Consider the following 20909-nt stretch of genomic DNA (forward strand, 5'->3'; position numbering starts at 1 on the left):
GCTAAAGCTATAAACGATAAAGCGGTATAATATTTAATAAAAAAAGTGTTGTTGAAAAATATTACTTTATCATAAATATGTTAAATATTTTTATCATACAATAAAATAATAAAGAATATAATGAAATCTATAAGAAAAAAAAAAGAATATTATATAAAACCAATATATGAATTTAAAAAATTTTTCTTTATTCTGACATTTCAATATATTTTAAAAGTTGAATTACCTAGTCCGTCTTCAGCGTGCGTGTGGGTGGTTGCGTTTCGTACTTTTATAAGAAAACATTATTCTTAATTGAAATTTTACATATTATTACAATTTAATAACATAATTTATTTAAAAAAGTAACATAGGTCGTGATAATTATTAAACGAATAAACTGTCAAATTTTAAAAAGGTAATATTTTATTGAATCTAACCTAATAACACACATGCTTCTTTTGATTTTGATTTGATTTTCAAAAAACGTCAACAAACTGTTTTTATCGGTATTTTGCTATTTTATAATCTTTTCAATTGTTTTCGATAATTAATGTCTTATTGGTCTCTTGTACGTTTTGTTTCAAAACTTTGATCTTTGTTTATTGTACATTTAATTTTAAGGTTAAGTTATTAGTTTTCAAATTTAATGAACAATTATTTAAGAATGTTAAGATGTTAAATAAGCATCATAATTAATTATATAATTAAATTATTTTAATAATTGATTCTTTTGTAAAAAAAATAATGTAAATTAAGTTTCTTTTTTTTAATTTAAAAAAGTCAGTTACAAAAATTAGTTAAAAATTTAATCACATTTTAAATGATTTTTGTTGATGAGCAATTATTTAAGTAATAATATCTTATCTTTAATTAACATTTAATTTTTATCAATGGTAGCTTGTTTTAATTTTAATTCATGAAAAGATTAAATATTAAAAGTTTATAGTGAAAATAATAAATAATTAAAATTAATAAAAATAGAATTTTGATTCTATTTCATTATATTCTCGTTGATATATGACTTTAGAATAAAAGAAGAGTTATATATTTTTTAGTTAATGTATAGATACATTTCCATTATGTATTATATTAATAAAAACAAAATTATTATTTGTAAATGTATCAAGATTTCATCAATTGAAATCTTTTAAAATTAATATATTATTAAATGTGAAAGTAAAGGTATGTTATCATAAATCATATGAAAATGATAAATCTATTATAATTATAACATTAAAAAATCTCAGGATATAAATTTTGAAAATTTTAATGATAAATTAATATTTTTAATATTTTTTTGAAGTTTAATTAATAAGCTTAATTAAAATTATTTTATAGGATAATAGGTACAAAGATGTCAAGTGCAGAATCATTAGCAGAAGTAACGGATGTAGTTCAAATTCTTAGACAATGGGAAGAGGAACATTCATCATCTACATATGATCCAGTTCCAACATTACGAAGACTGGCAGAAATTATAGAATTAGAAACAGAAAATTATTTAAAAATGGATCCTGATCCATTTGATGAAAGACATCCTTCACGCACAGATCCAGAGTGTAATTTTGGACATATATTGAAAGTTTTATTTAGAAAAGACAATTTTATGACTAAAGTAGGTCTTAAAATATTAAATTAAAAAATAATTACAAATTTTTATAATATGAAAAATTATTATATAATATATTATTCAATTTTAACAGCTTATAAATGATTACTTAAGAGATACTTATTGGTCTCGCGCGGGTATTACGGGTCGTGATGTTAGAAAACTCAATATTGCAGCTTGTCGTCTTATGCTTGATATTCTTCCTGGCTTAGAAACTTCTGCAGTATTTCAACCAGATATGGAAGGACTCATTCATCGTTTGTTTTCTTGGGCAGAAAAAAGTGTGGAACCCTTGCAAAGTTATGCAACTGGGCTTGTAGCTGCTGCAATGGAAGTTCAAGAAATTGCTACAGGTTTTATTTAAATAAAAATATTTTAAATAAAGTTTTATATTACTTATTATTTAAAATATAGAATTAAAGTGATTTTTTTTTTTTTTTCTTAAAGGATTTAGAGAGCAGAATGCAAAAATGGTACCTTTGATGTTACAAAGGCTTCATAAATTGCAAGAAGAAGCCCAGGAAGAAAGACAACTTGCAGTTAATAATAGACCATTTGCACATTTTGGTCAAGATAGAAATAGTGGAGGAGATGGAGAAAATAAAGGTGTACCTGGGAAAAGAAAAGTAAGAAGAATTTTTTGTATATAATGTATATGATATTTAGCAATATACATACCATTTTAAAAGTATTAAATATCATGAATATTATAATATTATTACAAAATTAAATTTTATTCATAGGTGAGAGAAAAACGAAAAGAAAATGAAATTCTTAAGAATTCAAATCATAGTAATTATTTTTCTGAAGAAGAAGAAGATTGTGCAAGATCTTCTGAAGATTCTGCTCCTTTACCTAAAAAAAAGAAAAGTGATGCAGAATGTGAAACTCCTGTAAAAAATAATATATATCCAGAAATAATGTCTCCACCTTTGTCTGTGCCAAAAAATTCCAATTTTAATAATCAAATAACACCATCGAAGGCACAAAATGCACATAATAGATCATTAAATACTTCTTCTGTGCGATGTAATTTGCAAAAAAATTCTTCATCTTCAATGCAAAGTTCCACTACATTATCTACATTATTAGAAGGAAATTCTAATTCTTCATGGGCAGAGATGGAATCATATGTTATTGGGAATGTACAAATGCATCCTCCAACATTAGCTACAAGACAAATGTTAATATTAAGGTAAAAATATTAATTTCAAATATTTATGAAATTTTTATTTTTATTTTGTATTTGTAACAGGTATCTCACACCAATGGGTGAATATCAAGAATTTTTAGGTCATGTATTTGAACAAAATGCTTTGGAACTGATTCTCAAATATATCAATGTTAGAGAAACAAAAGACAGTCGTTTAGCTTTTGAAGCTTTAAAATATTTAGCTTCTCTCCTTTGTCATAAAAAATTTTCTATTGAATTTCTTAATGTTGGAGGTTTACAAAAACTGTTAGATGTTCCAAGGCCCAGTGTTGCAGCTACTGGAGTCTCTATTTGTTTATATTATTTAGCATATTGTGAAGATGCAATGGAAAGAGTGTGTCTACTGCCAAAGCATGTTATTTCAGATCTTGTTACCTATGCATTATGGCTATTAGAACGAAGTCATGACTCTGGAAGGTGTCATGCTACAATGTTTTTTGGATTTTCTTTTCCATTTAAAGTGATACTTGAAGAATTTGATGCACAGGATGGACTTCGAAAACTTTTTAATGTTGTAAGTATTACTTTAAAATACTATAATTTTTTAATAATAAATTTTCTAATTATTGTTATATATATATATATATATATATATATATATATATATATATATATATATATATTTTTTAAGATATCCACATTACCAATTTTAAATATAGAGGAGGAGCCAGCATTAAATGATGATGAAGAATGTGCTTCTAGACAAATAGTTAGGCATGTTGCAGTAGCTTTAAAACGATATATGGAAGCACATTTACATCTTAAAACAGAACAATTACAAAGAGCAGAAAATGTTAGAGCAGAGCGTGATACATGGCAACCATCATTACCTCCTTATAAAGCTGTAAAATTAAGCAGTGAAGAAGTTCAAGCAAAGGTAAAGATATTAAATTAATTCAAAATATAAATTTAAAAATATGTATAAAGTTTATTATTTATCTATTTTAATGAATTACTTTATATTATTTAAAAAATTATAATTATGTAATATTAAAACATTATTGAAATATCATAATTCAAGAAATATAGAAAAATATAAATATAAAATTTCTCAATATTCAATTCTTGGATTATGCAAATTTCTGATCGTAAAAGAAAAAGTAATTGTGTAGTTAATTTTATTCTTGTGAAAATAAAAGTAAAAGTTTCTGAAATATAATTGAATTGATTGTCGCCATACTCCTATTCATATTTTTCTTAAAAATTCAATACAATAAATAACATTTTCTAAATATATACAATATATATGCATGTATTATATCCTAAAAATAGTATTACAATATATTTATATCTATTAGTCTAAAAAATAAAATCCAATAATTTTCCTAATTTCCCAACTCTTTTTCTCTTGTTCTTTTAGATTGAATAATTAAATGATTATTCTATTACTATTAAATAATTAAATAATTTCATTCTTAAATTATTTTTAATAAATTTATAGGTAGAAATTCTTCAAGAATTAATGTCTGTGAGAGCAGTATGGCCACCAGTAGAAGAATTATATCGTCTTGGAGGCATAACACTTCTTCTTCAAATTATTGCCTTTGCTAGGGAATGGAATTATAGTGGTAGAGTTCATACAACTTCCAGTGCAGAAACAGTTCGCTCTTGCTTAGATGTAATAGCTATTTGCTCTGTAGTGCCAAAAGTGATGTTGTTACTTTGTGAAAGAGTAGATATGCCTGATATGTCAATGACAATGGCAATTAACTTACTCTTAGCTGCAGCAGAATGTGAAATTATTGCAGATCCTGATGTACAGCGAGCTGCACTAAGAGCTGTAATTAATTGTGTCTGTGCTCCAATAAATAGGGTAATTATTTAATATTAAATACATTTTTGGATGAAAAGATAATATATTCTTATGTATACTTATGCATATTTATTATTTCTCAAGATAGATTATCTAAATGAATAAATGAACAAATAATATATAAATATTATTTTTTAACAATATAATATTTAATCATAGAAGTTGAAATTTATTAATTTCTACTATGAATTAATTTCTTTACTTTTTTCTTTATTTTGTTTATTTATTAAGAAAATATATATTATGAAATAATATTTCAAAAAATGAAATATTAAAAATTTCATTAATAATATCATATATTGTATTTCTTTTTATTTGATTATTTTTTTATATATATATTATATATATATATTTTTTTTCATTTCAAAAATGAAATAAATTGAAAAAAAAAATACAATACTTTTTATTATTTAGTATTTAGTAATAGTATATTTGCTATTTTTGTATTTTTAATTATTTTAATCATTCATTTTGATAAACAAAATAATTCGTTATAATATTCGAATATAATCTTTTAATTATAATCTAATTTTCATTAAAGTATGCTTTTAATTCATTAATATTATATTTTTTTGTATATAATAATAATAACAATTGAAAATTATTATTTGTTTCGATCATTCAAATTGAATTTATTTTTGTCTATAAATATAATTATAATTTTTTGTTATTTTTTTTTCCGTTATAAATGTCAATTGTAAAAGTGATATGAATTTTTCTATTATTAATGCAGTTTTTCGTTTTATTTTTTGTTAAATACTATATATTACATATTCGGAATATATGACAAATGTTCTTAGAATTAATTACAATACATTACAATGAACTTGAAACAGTTTGTAAAATGGCATATTTTTTGAAAGCAGAAATTGCAGAGATTTGTCTATTCTTTTTTTTATTATTTATATATTTCAATAAATTATAAATGACTTTCTGGACTCTCTTCAAAATTTTTTTAATTTCAAAATAATTTAAATTTTTCATTTTAATTTTTAATTTTTTCCGTATCCCATATATATATAATAATAATTTTAAAATTTATATAACAATGTTTGCATGATTCAAAATTCAGAAAGATACTAAAAAATCTAAATAAAAATTCAAATGTGCTATCATTTTCATGAGCTTATTTTATTTTTTCTTTTAAATAAAGAAATTTATATAAAATTAATAAATTTCAATTTTTACAATTTTTACAATATTATATTACTAAAAGAAAAAAAATTTTATGTACCATTGTATTTGAATAATTTTCAATCTATACTTAAAAAATATAAAATTATAATAATAAATAAAAATATTATTTGTATTATATTTTTTGAGAATATAAGTATAATCAAAAATTTTAAAATAATTTATGTTAATTATTTATTTGGTTTTCATTACAGATTGGTGGTAATGTAGCAAGATATTCAGTAACAGGCTCTGCTAAAAAAAAAGCAAATAATAATAGTGAAGAATTAATACAAAAAATTTGGGGAAGTGTCAGATCTAATAATGGAATAATGGTATATATTTTTGAATTTTAATGTTTCTTTTTTTATAATTATATCCTTCAATTTTTGATAATAATATTAATATATTATTTTTATAATATAATTAAAAGTATTGAAAATATATAGAATATTTATTAAATTATAAGCAATTTAAGTAAATGAAGCAAAACACAGACACTAGAGAAGCGATGAGAATAGAAATAGAGATTTTATTTTATTTCTGCTTTACTTTATTTAAAAATCAAATTTTTATAATAATTTAATAAATAATTAATTAATTGATATTTTTATCAATTGATATACAATTGTATATTAATTGATATTTTATGTTTGTTTTAGCTTTTAGAATCAATTCTTCAAACATATCCGATGAATATATTAATATTTTATATATATTTATATTATAAAATATATATATATATATATATATATATATATATATATACATACACATGTATATTAATTAAATATATAGAGGATGTCATTAATTTGATTATCTTAAATATTTCATTTTTTTTTCATGATAGAAAAAATATCAAAGAAAAACATTATATTATAATAAACAAAAAATTTTTCTATTATGAATATAATTTTAATCATTTGTTAAATTAAATTTTCATTTAATTAATTTCATTTAATAATTTTTTTATCATAATTATTTTATTATTTGTATCAATTGATTAACTTTTGAAATTTTGTATTCAAAATCATAAAAAAGTCATATAAATCAGATATCTGATTTACTAACTGATTCGCAAGTCAACTGTAGTTTACACTTTTTTTCAGAAGAATAACAGAAAAATTTCCACATTTCTAAAGTTTTGATTATTTGAGCTCTATTATTTGAGCTTATTATCAGCGTACATAATATTTTTTTAGTCACTTTGTTCATAATTATATTTCATTGACTAGGCATAATAATAATTACTTTGTTCATAATGAAAAAGAGATTTGATCTACTAAAAGATTTGAAAAAAACGAATAAGAGAACCAGTTAACTAAAAACCAAACTCATATGAGTCACAAGAAAAGTTGATGAGTTTGTTATAAATCATTAGATTTGTCTTTGCATCAGTTATTGTGATGATAAAAATATATAATATAGTTTCATTTGAAAAGAATATTAATGACATTGAAATCTAAAAAAATATGATTAAAACAATAAGAAAAATTTTTTGCTTATTATAATATATGCTCTTTTAAATCAAAACATTTCTTTTGAAAAATTTTTTTTTGTTACAAATTAAATATTTAAGATTAACATATTTAAAATATTTAAGATTAATATAGAGTGTATAAGATGACTAAATTTATAATAGTCAGGAAAATTCTATGATTTAAAATAAAATGAAAATCAAAAATAATAAAATTGATGATTCATAGATGATTCATTTATGAAAAAAATATATTTGAAGATCAAAATATACATTTAATAAATATACATTTAATTAATATCTGACTTTATGATTTTCATTACAAAGTATTCTTGTGATTGTTGTGTCTTTGATAATGTAAATGTAATTATTATTTACATGATAATGTAAATGATAATATACATGATAATGAAATGTTGGAGTTTATTTATTATCAAAATATTATTACTGATAGAGAGTTAGATTCGATTATTCGATATATACTGAGGAAAATGAAATGAATGAAATAAATAACTGATGTATTGAATAAAGAATAAAAACTTGAATTGTACTAATTGTACTAATAATACAAAAAATAATAATAAATAATAATAATAAACTCTGATATTGTATTATGTACAAAAACAATTACAATGTTTTATAGTGAAATTTCTAAAATCAAATATTAATTAAATGCATGCATACTTAATTTTTAAATATATTTTCTTGATTAATAAAGTATACAATTTTGTTATTTTTTATTTTTTTTTTGTATTTTCTAATTATATTTGAAACATATATATATATATATATATATATATATATATATATATATATATATATATGTATAAACATATACATATATAAAGTATTCATTTTATTTAAATACAATAAAATATTTTAAAACATATCATTTTTATGCCAGAGTCATGAATGTGCAATTTGATAACTTATAAAAGTTATTATTTTAAATATAAATATAAGAAGATCAGTTATCAGGATCAAAATGATTATCAGAAACATATTTGAGATGTCAATATTTATTTCAAAATTTAATTTGATTATAAAATATCGTTTTTTTATCATTGAAATGATATTAAGTATAAAAAAATACTATTTATATTTTTATTCAAATAAAAAATTTTGTTATTCTTTGATATAGAAATGATGATATTTCTATAGATTTGTAGAAAAATTATTAGTACACATAATATAATATATCTCCTTATATTATCTCACATAATATATCTCTTTTTATTCTTTTTTAATTTTTATAAAAATATTTTTTTTTATAATACTTTCTTTATAAGATATTTTACTGTATTTAAGTAAAATTGACATCTTGTATACTTTAAATGTTAATTAATATATAAATAGAATAGTATGTATATATATATATATATACACATACATTATGCATACATAATACAAATTTTTTCAAATTTTAATATTTTTTTTACAATTTATATTTAAATAATATATTTTCATTTGTTTTTGTCAATTTAATTTAAATTTTTTCTTTTATTTTATAGGTTTTATTACAATTGATGATGGTTAAAACTCCAATCACAGATGCAGACAGTATAAGAGCATTAGCTTGTCGTGCTTTGGCAGGTTTGGCAAGAAGCGAAAAAGTCAGACAAATAATTAGCAAACTTCCAATGTTTACTGATGGACAAATTCAAGCACTTATGAAGGATCCAATACTTCAAGAAAAAAGACAAGAACATGTTATGTTTCAAAAATATGCTTTAGAGCTAATGGGAAGAGTTTCTGGAGAAGCAAAACCTACTGGAGCAGAATATGAAATTTCTTTAGCTAGCTTACATAGAGTAAGATTAAAAAATTTTATTAATTTATTTATAATTCAATTCAATTAGTATATTATTATGTTTTTCATATTTTCTAATATATTTTATTTCATTTTGTTATATTTTTTCAATTTTATAGGCAAATGTAGTAGCACAAACAAGAATACAATACAATGAACAACAATTAAATCAACTAATATATCAACATTTAATGTCAAAAGGTTTAACAGAAACTGCATCAACACTTCACAAGGAAGCAAATTTAGATTTTTCTGCTATTATGAAACCAGTATGTACATATCAACCATTCACTTATCGCAGTCCTGCAACTACTGGGGTGAGTTATTAATATAAATGATTTTTATTTATAAATTTACCAAAATATAATATAAAATGTTATAAAAATATAATAAATTCTTTATTAAAAAATTAATAAAATATAAAAATTTATTCAGACAAGAAATGGGTTTTCTCCTGGTGCAACAGTAAATTTGTATAATACAAACAGATGCAATCAAAGAGAAGTCACTTCTCGAAACAATACTACTCCTACTTCATCATTTAGGTACATATCTCATTCAAATAATAGTTCAAGTTCATCATCTTTATCTTCTGGAAATAATATTCGCATGAAACATTCTGATTGTCTCAATCAAAATGTTGTTTCAAATAGCACAAATCAATTAATTAAACTACAAATCAATCAAAAGTAAGTTTATATTTTATAATAATTATAATAATTTTAATTAAATTTTTATTAATTTAATTAGTTTAGAAATTATAGATATGATTTTATTATAAAAAATTACAAATAATGTAAAAAAATAAATTATAAATAATTTTAGGAAAAATCAAGTTGATAAACAGCCTCTAGTCAATCAAATAAATTGTCACTCGATTAATCAACCAACAGTATGTCGATCGCTACAAAAACAAATTTCAAGAGATCCTGCAGGTGGTGGAGGACCTGGAGTAGCTACATCAAATCCATCTACTATAACATTAGATTCTATTATAACGGAATATTTAACTAATCAACATGCATTATGTAAAAATCCTATGGTTACTTGCCCACAATTTAATCTCTTTGAGTATGTACTTTTTATTCTATCAATTATATTTATGAGTTATAAAATTAATTTTATTTATAAAATATATAATATTATTTATTAATTAATTCTTATTATTATAATAAAATAATATTTTTTTTTTATTTTAGACCACATAAATGTCCAGATCCTTGTACAAAGAATTCCATACCAACAAATGTAACAGTGAGACTGGCTAAACGAGCATTAGGCATGGATGGTAGAAGATTGGATAGAAGACTTATTTATAGTCGATTTTGTCCTGTAAAAACTTTTCGGCCTACAGATGTTGCAACTTTCACCTATTGTATCTTTTCAGTAACGTTATCTTTATTTTATTATAATATTTATAATATTAAAAAATATTATTTATAATATTAAAAAATATTAAAAATTATAAATTCGATATTTTTAATCAATTTTAATTAAAAAATAAGTTATTTTGTATTATTATATTTTTATTATTTTTTTTAATATAAATAAATGTTAAATTAAATTCATAATATATATTTATAATATGTAAAATACATATTTTTAACTTTTAATATATTTTATTATTTTTGCAGCCATGTCAACAATATTTAATGTTAGGTACTTATGCGGGAGATGTAAAAATGTACAATATACATACAGGATTAGAAGAAGCAACATATTCATGTCACGAATCTTATGTTTATCACATGGAATGCAATCAACGTGGAAATTTATTATTAACTTCTACTCCATGGAGAAGTCCTATGTCTGTACTTTGGAGTATAGGAACATTCTTTGATTTAAAATTATCTTTAGAAAATGTAGAATATGTTGAATTTGGAAAACTTCAAGATAGAATTATTGGAACTGATAGCGATATTGCAACAGTATGTATTTTATATTTAATATACAATTATATTATGGAATAAAATTTTAATGAAATTTTTAAATTTTTATAAATTATAGTAAAAAAATATGTAATTATCTTTATAATTTTTTTTCAGATTTATGATATAGCTACTGGACAATTATTAACTAGTTTTGCTCCTACAATTTCTAATCGATATACCATGAATCGTGCTACTTTTAGTATGAATGATGAATTGGTTCTACATGATGGAATTTTATGGGATGCAAATTCAGGAAAACAAATTCATAAGTTTGATAAATTAAATCAAACACTTAATGGAGTTTTCCATCCTAATGGTATTGATATAAATATATATAATTTAATAATTTAATATATATATATATACTAATTTTTATGTTTGTTTTGTTCTTTAAAATTTCTCAAAAAACATTATAAATGTTCCATTAATATTTTAATACTCTGTATAATATATAATTAAATGTAATTTATTAATATAAAAAGAAAAGATATTTAATATTAAATAATTTTTTATCAATAGGTATAGAAGTAGTATCAAACACGGAAGTTTGGGATTTAAGGACTTTTCATTTATTGAAAACAGTGCCAACTCTTGATCAAATGGAAGTAATTTTTTCTCCTGTTAATGATATCATATATGCTGTATCTTTGGAGAAAGAAAACATAGATGAAGCTAATTATATTACTTCATTTAAAACACTAGATGCTTTGGATTACAGTAATATTGGTAATTAAATTATAATTATAATATAAATTATAATTTTTATAATTTTAATTTATTAATAATTTATAATTTTTTGATTTATTAAAAACTTTCAATTTTTTGCACATTTTAAGTTAATAAAATTTTTAAGATATTCCAAAATTATTATAATAATTAAATGATTACAGCTACTTATGATGTTAGAAGAGGAGTTTATGGATTGGCTTGTAATAAATTTGACACGCAAATAGCAGTAGTCGAAATACTTAATGAATTTGATGATAATCACGAATCCAGTGTCAGATTGTATGATGTTGGTAGAAGAAAATGTGATAAAGATGAAACGGATGAAGATGATGATGAAGAAGATCTTGATGCAAGTGATGATGATGGTTCGAACTCCAGTTCTGATGATAATAACGCTGATGGTTTGTATTTATTACGTTAAAATATTTTAATACTACAAATTTTGTATTATAAGTATTTTTTTAATTAATATATTAAGTATATAATTTAAATATTTTCATTAATTTTTTTATGTAATTAATGTAATAATTATGGAATTTGATTCAGAAATCATATTTATAATTATTATTATACAATTACTATTATTATAAATGCATAATCTTTATAATAATTATATAATTATTATTATAAATGATGAGGCATCTTTATTTTTTTATACAGAATGTTGATATATTTATGGGAAATTTTCATCTTTGGAAATTTGATTCTAAAGGCCGAAACAAAGATGTTGTACAAAAATATTGATTGAAATTTATTTATTATAAATTATTTAAATTTCTTAAATGAAGCACAGAAATAAAGTAAGACATTTTATTTCTTCTATTTATCATGTCATCATTTTACATTTCACTTCAATTATTTATAATTTACTAAATAAGCTTTAATTGATACTTTTGTATACTTTTGTATATTTTTTATATATATTTTTGTACAACTTTTCTGTTTTCTAGAATAATTTTTCAAAAATATCCGATAAATATTATTAAAATCTTGTATATAAAAACCATTAGTTACATAACATTTTTTTGCAAATATAATAATATTTATTTTTAAATAGACGCGGATAATCCAGACGCAGCAGCAGAAGAGAATGGTGATGAAAACGAGCGAAATAATCGTGAAAATAATGATGACGATGATGATGATGACGAAGATGATTCAGGTGATGGGGATGATTCTGGAGATGATATGACACATTACAGCGGATCTCCTGATTCTCCTGATATTTTTCTCTCTGATATTGATCTTGAAAGTCTTTCTTCATCATCATGAAATTTTGTCTTCAATAGTTCCAATATATTATACATACAAGTTTATTTCACTTTTGACCAATCAGTGGAGACTGAAAGAAGTTTCATTATAACATAATATTTTTAATAACGTTATTATAATTATTGGCGAAATGGAAATATGCATTTAAGTAAATAGAAACATTATGACGTTATTAAAAATTTCTAATGTTTTATTTATTTATCTCATATATTTATTATATATGAAATGGTATTATTTCATTATGAAGTTTGGATTATGCAGAAAAAAATTCGAAAATATGTAAATTACAACTAGTTAAATAATTTGAATCAAATTACGCAAATTTTGTTCAAATATTTAATTTGAGAATTTGATATTAAATATTTTTAATAAAATTTTTATCAAAAAGTTTTCAAATATATTCCTTTCGCCAATATTGAAATGAAATAATGTTATGATTGAAAATTGGCCAATGAAATAATTTTAAGATCAATTTTCTTAAAAATGATTAGAAAGCTATACGATAAAAATGATTAATAGTTAATATAATTTTGAATTTTGATTAAGATTGTCTCTTTTATCGATAGATTTAAATGTATATATTATTATTTAAGATATTTGTTGTTCACTAAACATGTATCAGATACTCTCTACTCAATACTTATTTATAAAAAATTCGCTTACTGTTCAAAACAATTGCGAAAATTTTTATTGATCGATAGATCACGTTTAAACTTGTTAAAAACAGATATTATTTTTAGGTGACTCATTAAAACAACAAATTTTTCAAGATTCTTTAATCACTAATGTATATGAAAAAAGGATGTGAGCGAGAGAGTGTGAGAAAGAATAAATGAGAGATTGTAAAAAGTTAATTCAATTCTGTCGTTTGTTATTAATAAAGAATCGTAAATTTGTATAGGCTTGCTATAATAAATAGAACCACGCTTTATGATGAATTTTTAGCAAACCTACCAATGTTTTTTTATTTTCTTTTTCTTTATATTCAAATTAAAAAAAATTTTTGATAAAAAATTTATTGATATTATATAATATTTTCATATATAGAAATATTTGGCAATAAGTTAAATAATTAATAAAGATCCGAAAACGTGAAAATATTAAGTATTCGAGTTGAATGGAATCAAATCAATTTTCGAAAATATGATGTACAAAAATCTGGAAATTTTGAGTATCCAAGTATCTGATCGAAAATTATTTCAGTCGGAATTTCCGAAAAAAATTGTATTTTAGGAACTTTGAATATGATCGTGAATTGAAAGTGTTTATAAAAATCTATATTTAATTTATTTTGATTTTAATTTTCGCATTTTTCATACTATATACTATAAACTGTCGGTAATTTTCCGAATTTATTTTATATAAAAATGGTAGGATTATTGGAACAAATTTTATAAATGCAATCATGAACTGAAATTATTTATTTTTTGAATATTTTTTCAAAATCAGAATATATTAAATATGTTTATAAATAATCGTTATAAATAATTTCAATTTGTAATCGTTTTTAATGAAGTTCATTTTGAAATTTTGAAAATTATAAATCGATCAAAATAATTTCCGATACCATTCGAAATTTTTGGATTGGTCGCATACTCATACTTTCGAGAATTCGACTTGAAAATTCTGACTCAATTCGAATTCTTAAACATCTAGTAATTAGATTTTATATTTATTATAAATTAAAAGTTCTATTCTTAATACTCTGCAATGTCATTTAAAAAATAGAATATAAAAGGAATTTAAATTAAATTTTTTTTCTTTTATATATATGCATTATTTATATTTGTCTTATTTTCTTTTATTAGTTTTATTAATAATTGTTTTTTATCTTTATTTTATTTCTATTTAATTTGCATATAATAAATATATCAAAGTAACTAATATATATATATACATTTATAAATAATCATATATATACTTTTTTAATGATAAATAAAGCAATTTATTTTTCTTATTGAATATTATTACATATTCTCGTAAAACAAAATTGACTCACATTTGCACTTTTAAGATTTTTTATGAATTTTTATTTTATTTGAAAGTCTGAAGATTTAAGCGTATTATTTTAAAATTTCAGTACTTTTAGTTCTATATATATATATGATACAATTTATATTATAACATACAATATTTAATGAAAATATTATTTAATATTATATTATATAATTTAATATTTAATGAAAAATATTATCGTAATATTATCATAAATATTCGAATAAACAATACATAAAATATGTTTTGATATTCTCTTCTTTATATTCAATTATTTCACGAGTATTAAGTTGGAATTAAATTAAAATCTAATTCTAAGTTTTATATCGGTTAATATATAATTTAATTTTGTGATAATAATAATTTAATTAGATAATCATTCAAATTCTTTATCTGAAAAATAATTTAAATTTGATGTTATTACTTTTATTATTCAAGATTGTGTAAAAAAGTAATTAACATACAACTAAAAATAATTTGAATTTAGCGCTTACTAGTGTGTCTATTTTTTAAGAGGTTTGGATAATTAGTATCATGTAATTTATAAAAATCCCTAAAAATATACAACTTCACATGCAAATCAATTTTGAATTACTAAATTCTGGTAATTAAAATCGTCATTTTTTTATTATACATATTAAAATTTATAAAACATATAAAAAATTTTGAAACCGTCAAATTAAAGTTTAAACTATATTTTTAATAACTTTTATAGTTTTTATTGTTATTTATAATAAATGACATTTTTTTATTTTACAGATATTCAATTTGGTAATATTGGATACATTGATTTTTCTTCAGATAATTGTTCTCAGTTCATACTAAAGTTAGGTAGAATGGGAGACGTGTCCACAATATATAAAAGAGCGATGATACCGCAGATCAGCTTCTGAACTGGGGCTGATTTATTTATTGGATTATTCTTATTGTTTTTTTTAATAGACAATACGAATTATCCTTGCAATGGCCCTCAGTCAGACAAGTGTGGTGAGTAATAAATATGAGCAAAAGACCGATTAATTATAATCATTACAATGACGACAAGGACAATTTTTATCTCTTAATTTATTTTATTTTCATTCATTATCATCGTTACCCTCGTTTTTGATTTCCTTTATTTTACATTTTTTTTTTATATTTTACAATTTTAATAATTATACGCTATAAATTTTTAGAGTAGAATAAAATTTCAAAATGTTATAAATTTTGATTTTTTCAATGTTAGTAATATTAATTGTATAAATTTTAAATCCAATTTATTGCAAATTTATTTTTTCTTTAATTTTAAAAAATTTTTTTCAATATTTAAGGTTAGACATAATGACAATATTTAAAAAATTTCAGTGTACCTTAATTTAATCAATAAAATTATTGAAATATATTAAATAATACTTATTATGTGTCTTTTAAAAAGAATTCTCACATAAAAAATTGTGATAATAATTGCAATTAATGTAATTAATGTAAAAAGCATTTTATGATTGGTATATTTATAAATTTTATTTTATAACTATTATTAATTTTTGATCATATATGAAAATGATCTGTAATTTTAATATAAATTTAGAATATCAAATATAAAATAAAGGAAGAATATTAAAATAAATAAAAATATGTAAATTTTAAGAATGTTAATTGATAATGAAATTTATTTTATAATTGAATTTATTTTAATTACAGCTAAAACTATATAATACTGTGATAGAGGATGTTATATCTGGTGTAAGGGAATCATTTATAGATGAAGGTGTAGATGAACAAGTATTACAAGAACTCAAACAAATATGGGAAACTAAACTAATGTCTAGTAAAGCTGTTGAATTAAATCCAGATCCTCCAGAACCTCAAGTTCCCCAAATAAATACGCACAAAGCTGTTAATAAAGGTAATATCTATATTCTTTTATATATCATATTATATTTTATTACATATATATTATATATAATAATATATATATAAATATTTTTTTTATAAATCATTAATATATTTTAATGAAAAAATTTAAATTAAAAAAATTTAAAAAAAAAACTATTAATATATAATAAATTATTGTTACATAAATTGTTATTAATATTTTAAATAATTAATAAATATTTTAATTATTAAAAATTTTAATAATCTTTTTCTCAGCAAATTTAATATGATTTTAGGACTAAATATAGGAAATCATTTTGTACAACAAACAGGAAATTCTGCTCCTCAACAAACATCACAACAGCAGCAACAACAATCACAACAACAACAATCTCCTCAACAATCACAAACTCAGACACAATGTCATTCTACAACAACTGGTATACAACATACTGGTACACCAGTACAGCAATTAGTAACATCATCAGCAGTAATGGATCGGCAAGTACCTATTCAAATAACATTGCCACCACAGACAGGCGTTCCAGATGCTCCTTTAAGAGTTCTAACTATTCAAGTTCCTGCATCTGCAATACAAGGTACATTGAAATTATTTTTTTTTTTTATTATATTTTAATATTAAGAGAATAAAAATTATATTTGCAAAATTAACTAATAAATTCTATTTAATTTTTTAGGTAATCAATTGCACACAATTTTAACAGGTCCAGTTATTACAGCTGCAATGGGATTACCAGCAAACTTAGCTTCCACATTACTTCAACAGCATGTTAATTCTACGCTTCAAGGCCAAGCAACATTGACTCCACTTCAAGTTGTTACACAGAATGCAAATAATGTTTCTCAACGATCTGTCCAAAATCAGGTATATAATAGAAATTTAATAACAACAAATTTCATAACATCTACTTTTTATATTTTAATAATAATATTATTTCAATATATTAAAATTATTCCTAAATTTATCATTATTGAAAAATTTTTTAAATAATAATTAAATATATTTCTTTAATATATTATAATTACAATTATTAATTATATTCTTTCTTAGATAAAAAAGATATGAAAATTAAATTTAAAAAGAATTATATATTTTGTAATATATTTTTTAATTTATTTTATTATTATTATCTAGAAAATTATTTTAAAAATCATTAGTTTAGAAGATAATTTTAACTTTAATATTTTGAGCTGATATTAATAATTTATTTTCTTAAAGAAAATTGTTCAAAAAAATATCTAAGGAAAGAATTTTTTTAGAAATTTATTGATTTTTTTTTACAAAATTATTTAAAATAGTATATTGTTCTTAAAATATTTTATTAAATTAATATGCCTAACTTTTATTATCATCTCATTAATAAAAAATTTTTAAGTTGAGTACTATTTTATAATATTTACTATAATATTATAATATTTCTTTCAGCTAATAAATTGTTTAGCTAATAATAGTGATAAAAAAAAGGATAAAATAAATTGATCAATAAGAAATATGATTAAAATTAAAAAAAAAATTCAATTTTCATTTATTATTTTATGCTTATTTATGAAATAAATCTGAAAATTCTCATTTTAATAAAAATTTATGTGTATATAAAGAATAATAGATTTCACAGAAGAAAAACAATATTCAAAGTTTTAGCATATTTTTCATTTTTTAAATATAATTCTATAATGATGTGAAATAGGATAAAATTTTAAATTATAAATTGTTTACAATTTAATTTTTATTTCTTTGTTAAAAAGAAAAAATTATTTTGAAAACATGAAAAAATTCTAAAAAATTTAAGGATTGATTTCACTTTTTTAAAGAAATTTCATGTGATAAAAAAATTGTTTGATATGTAATTTATTATGCTTTACATACATATAAACTTTAATTAAAATTAGAATTTTCAGATTAACCCCTTCGCTATGGGAGCCTTCTTCGTCGTATGTGCATAGTGCTCGAGAAAGATCGTCAAAAACGACCGCGTTTACGCCTCACAATTCGAGTTTTGACAGTGTTTATTGAAAAAAAAATTGATGATACATTTCCAGAGAAAAATAGTCATACCGGCATCTTATGCAGAGCGATTATAATTGCCCATAGTAGCGAAAATAAAATAAAGTTAAATAAATTTCTCTGTAAGATAATGTTCAAATACTTTTTTCATACATTAAATAGTTTATTGACAATTTAAATTAATTAACGTAGATCATTCATTTTTATATAAATTTCATATTTTTAGGGTCAAGCAACATTGGCTCCACTTCAAGTTAGTCAATCTCTTCAAGTTGTTACACAAAATGCAAATAATGTTTCTCAACGATCTGTTCAAAATCAGGTATAGTTAGAAATAATATATTACATTGAATAATTATTTAAATAATAAAAAATATAATTATGTTTTTGTCTCATATAAAATTCATATTAATTTTTACTTAATTTTTATTATTTGTTCATGAATAGAATAATATAGCACAATTAGATGGGCCATTTGGTGATTCTTCAGATGATGATGAAGAAGAAGAAGAAGAAGATAATGAAGATGAAGAAGAAGATCTTGACGATAAAGAGGAAGAGGAAAATGATGAAGCTACAACCAGAGAAGAAGTATTTAAATTATTTGATTGCTTTTTTTTTTCATTTTTATGTTTTACAATATTTATATCTTTAAAAATATAAATCTTAAAGAATGAAAAAATCATTTATTTAATGATATTAATCATTTTTATTTTATAGGAGCCTTTAAATTCAGAAGATGATGTAACAGATGATGATCCAGCAGATCTTTTTGATACTGATAATGTTGTCGTCTGTCAGTATGACAAGGTATTTAATAATTTTATTTTAATGTAAAAAGTTATTTTAATACAAAAGATTTATTTATTGATAAAATATTGATATTAATAATATTTCTTAATAAATTCAAAATTAATTTTTAGATAACAAGGAGTAGAAATAAATGGAAATTCTACCTCAAAGATGGAATAATGAATCTTAGTGGTAAAGATTATGTTTTTCAAAAAATGAATGGTGATGCAGAATGGTAAATAATATTTAAAACTATGAAAATTGACCTGGTAATGTGTTCATGTGAAATTGATATAAAAATTTACTTTTAAATTTATGTTTTAAAGAAAAATTAAATTTTTTTTTAATCAAAATGTATTTGAAAATCAATAATTATTTTTACATTATATTAAGATATGATTAGGATTGAATAGAATTTTTATTTTTTTCAAATTAAAATTTAATTATTCAATTTAATAAAAAATGCATGTATTGAATTTATATTTTAAACAAAATATAACACAAATTTCATAAGTTATAATATACAGGGTGTTAATATATTCACATAATATGTTTATAGAACATTTTTAGAGAATTGGTTCTAGATGTTAAAACAAAATAAAAATTGGTATGCAAAAATGTCGTTTAAAACTTATTTATTAAATTATAAGTATTTAAATTAAATGAACCGGGAATAGAATACGAAAGCGATGAAATTAGAACAATGTCATTATCTCTATCTTGCTTCGTCTAATTCAAACTTCAATTGTTTGTAACTTAATAAATAAATTTTAATCAACATTTTTATATAACTTTTTTGTAATATTTTTAGCCCTTAAAATTAATCCTCTAAATTCTAAAAGTTCATGAATATGTTAACATCTTGTATAGAGATATTAGATAATATATAATATTTTAAAATTAACTTTAATTAAAAAAAAACATTGAATCGAAAACATTGAATTAAAATAAGAAAATGTTAGTCATTCTAAAATTCAAATTTAATTTAAATGTAATATTACATAAATTTTATTGAATAATGAAAAGCTCAATAATCAAGCAAATCTTGTATTATATTTTGAAAATGCAAATTTTTTCACGTGAGTTTATTGTGTAAATAGTTTCTAAGAGGTTGCAATCTATTATAAATATGTGATGCTCTTAAAAATAAATGTGTCTTATACTGTTAACTTAATAGTTTCTTTAAAATTATACATTGTTAAAAATGTATAATTGTTTTTCCTTTTCTTATTC

General features: G+C 20.9%; 2 protein-coding genes across 2 annotated transcripts; both read left to right on the forward strand.

Moving 5' to 3' along the window:
- Positions 1-219: 219 nt before the first annotated feature.
- mahj (LisH and WD40 domain-containing protein mahjong) lies at positions 220-13947 on the forward strand. The gene is made up of 19 exons (XM_012484655.3): positions 220-397; positions 1321-1597; positions 1686-1944; positions 2039-2217; positions 2335-2786; positions 2847-3318; positions 3436-3681; positions 4246-4617; positions 6006-6125; positions 8779-9078; positions 9197-9394; positions 9513-9766; positions 9903-10148; positions 10277-10463; positions 10712-11005; positions 11123-11324; positions 11528-11734; positions 11899-12138; positions 12795-13947. The coding sequence occupies exons 2-19, from the start codon at positions 1337-1339 to the stop codon at positions 13007-13009; spliced, it is 4704 nt and encodes a 1567-aa protein (XP_012340109.2). The 5' UTR covers positions 220-397; positions 1321-1336; the 3' UTR covers positions 13010-13947.
- Positions 13948-15496: 1549 nt separating this feature from the next.
- TfIIA-L (transcription factor IIA L) lies at positions 15497-20845 on the forward strand. The gene is made up of 9 exons (XM_003689821.3): positions 15497-15608; positions 15764-15991; positions 16685-16889; positions 17155-17457; positions 17557-17744; positions 19111-19206; positions 19332-19475; positions 19605-19694; positions 19808-20845. Exons 2-9 carry the CDS (start codon positions 15968-15970, stop codon positions 19913-19915), a joined length of 1158 nt encoding a protein of 385 aa, XP_003689869.1. The 5' UTR covers positions 15497-15608; positions 15764-15967; the 3' UTR covers positions 19916-20845.
- The last annotated feature ends 64 nt before the right edge of the window (positions 20846-20909 follow it).

The sequence above is a fragment of the Apis florea genome, unplaced genomic scaffold (genome assembly GCF_048593485.1).
Source record: "Apis florea isolate Af1SG1 unplaced genomic scaffold, ASM4859348v1 contig_3798_pilon, whole genome shotgun sequence".
In the NCBI taxonomy this organism is placed as follows: domain Eukaryota; kingdom Metazoa; phylum Arthropoda; class Insecta; order Hymenoptera; family Apidae; genus Apis; species Apis florea.

Excerpts from the sequence above, each read along its gene's own strand:
- mahj (XM_012484655.3), top strand. The coding sequence starts at position 1,337 with ATGTCAAGTGCAGAATCATTAGCAGAAGTAACGGATGTAGTTCAAATT. Across the intron at positions 2,218-2,334 it reads GTGTACCTGGGAAAAGAAAA|GTGAGAGAAAAACGAAAAGA; the intron begins GTAAGAAGAATT and ends TTTTATTCATAG. Across the intron at positions 11,325-11,527 it reads TGGAGTTTTCCATCCTAATG|GTATAGAAGTAGTATCAAAC; the intron begins GTATTGATATAA and ends TTTTATCAATAG.
- TfIIA-L (XM_003689821.3), top strand. The coding sequence starts at position 15,968 with ATGGCCCTCAGTCAGACAAGTGTG. Across the intron at positions 19,476-19,604 it reads AAGCTACAACCAGAGAAGAA|GAGCCTTTAAATTCAGAAGA; the intron begins GTATTTAAATTA and ends TTTATTTTATAG. Across the intron at positions 19,695-19,807 it reads TCGTCTGTCAGTATGACAAG|ATAACAAGGAGTAGAAATAA; the intron begins GTATTTAATAAT and ends ATTAATTTTTAG.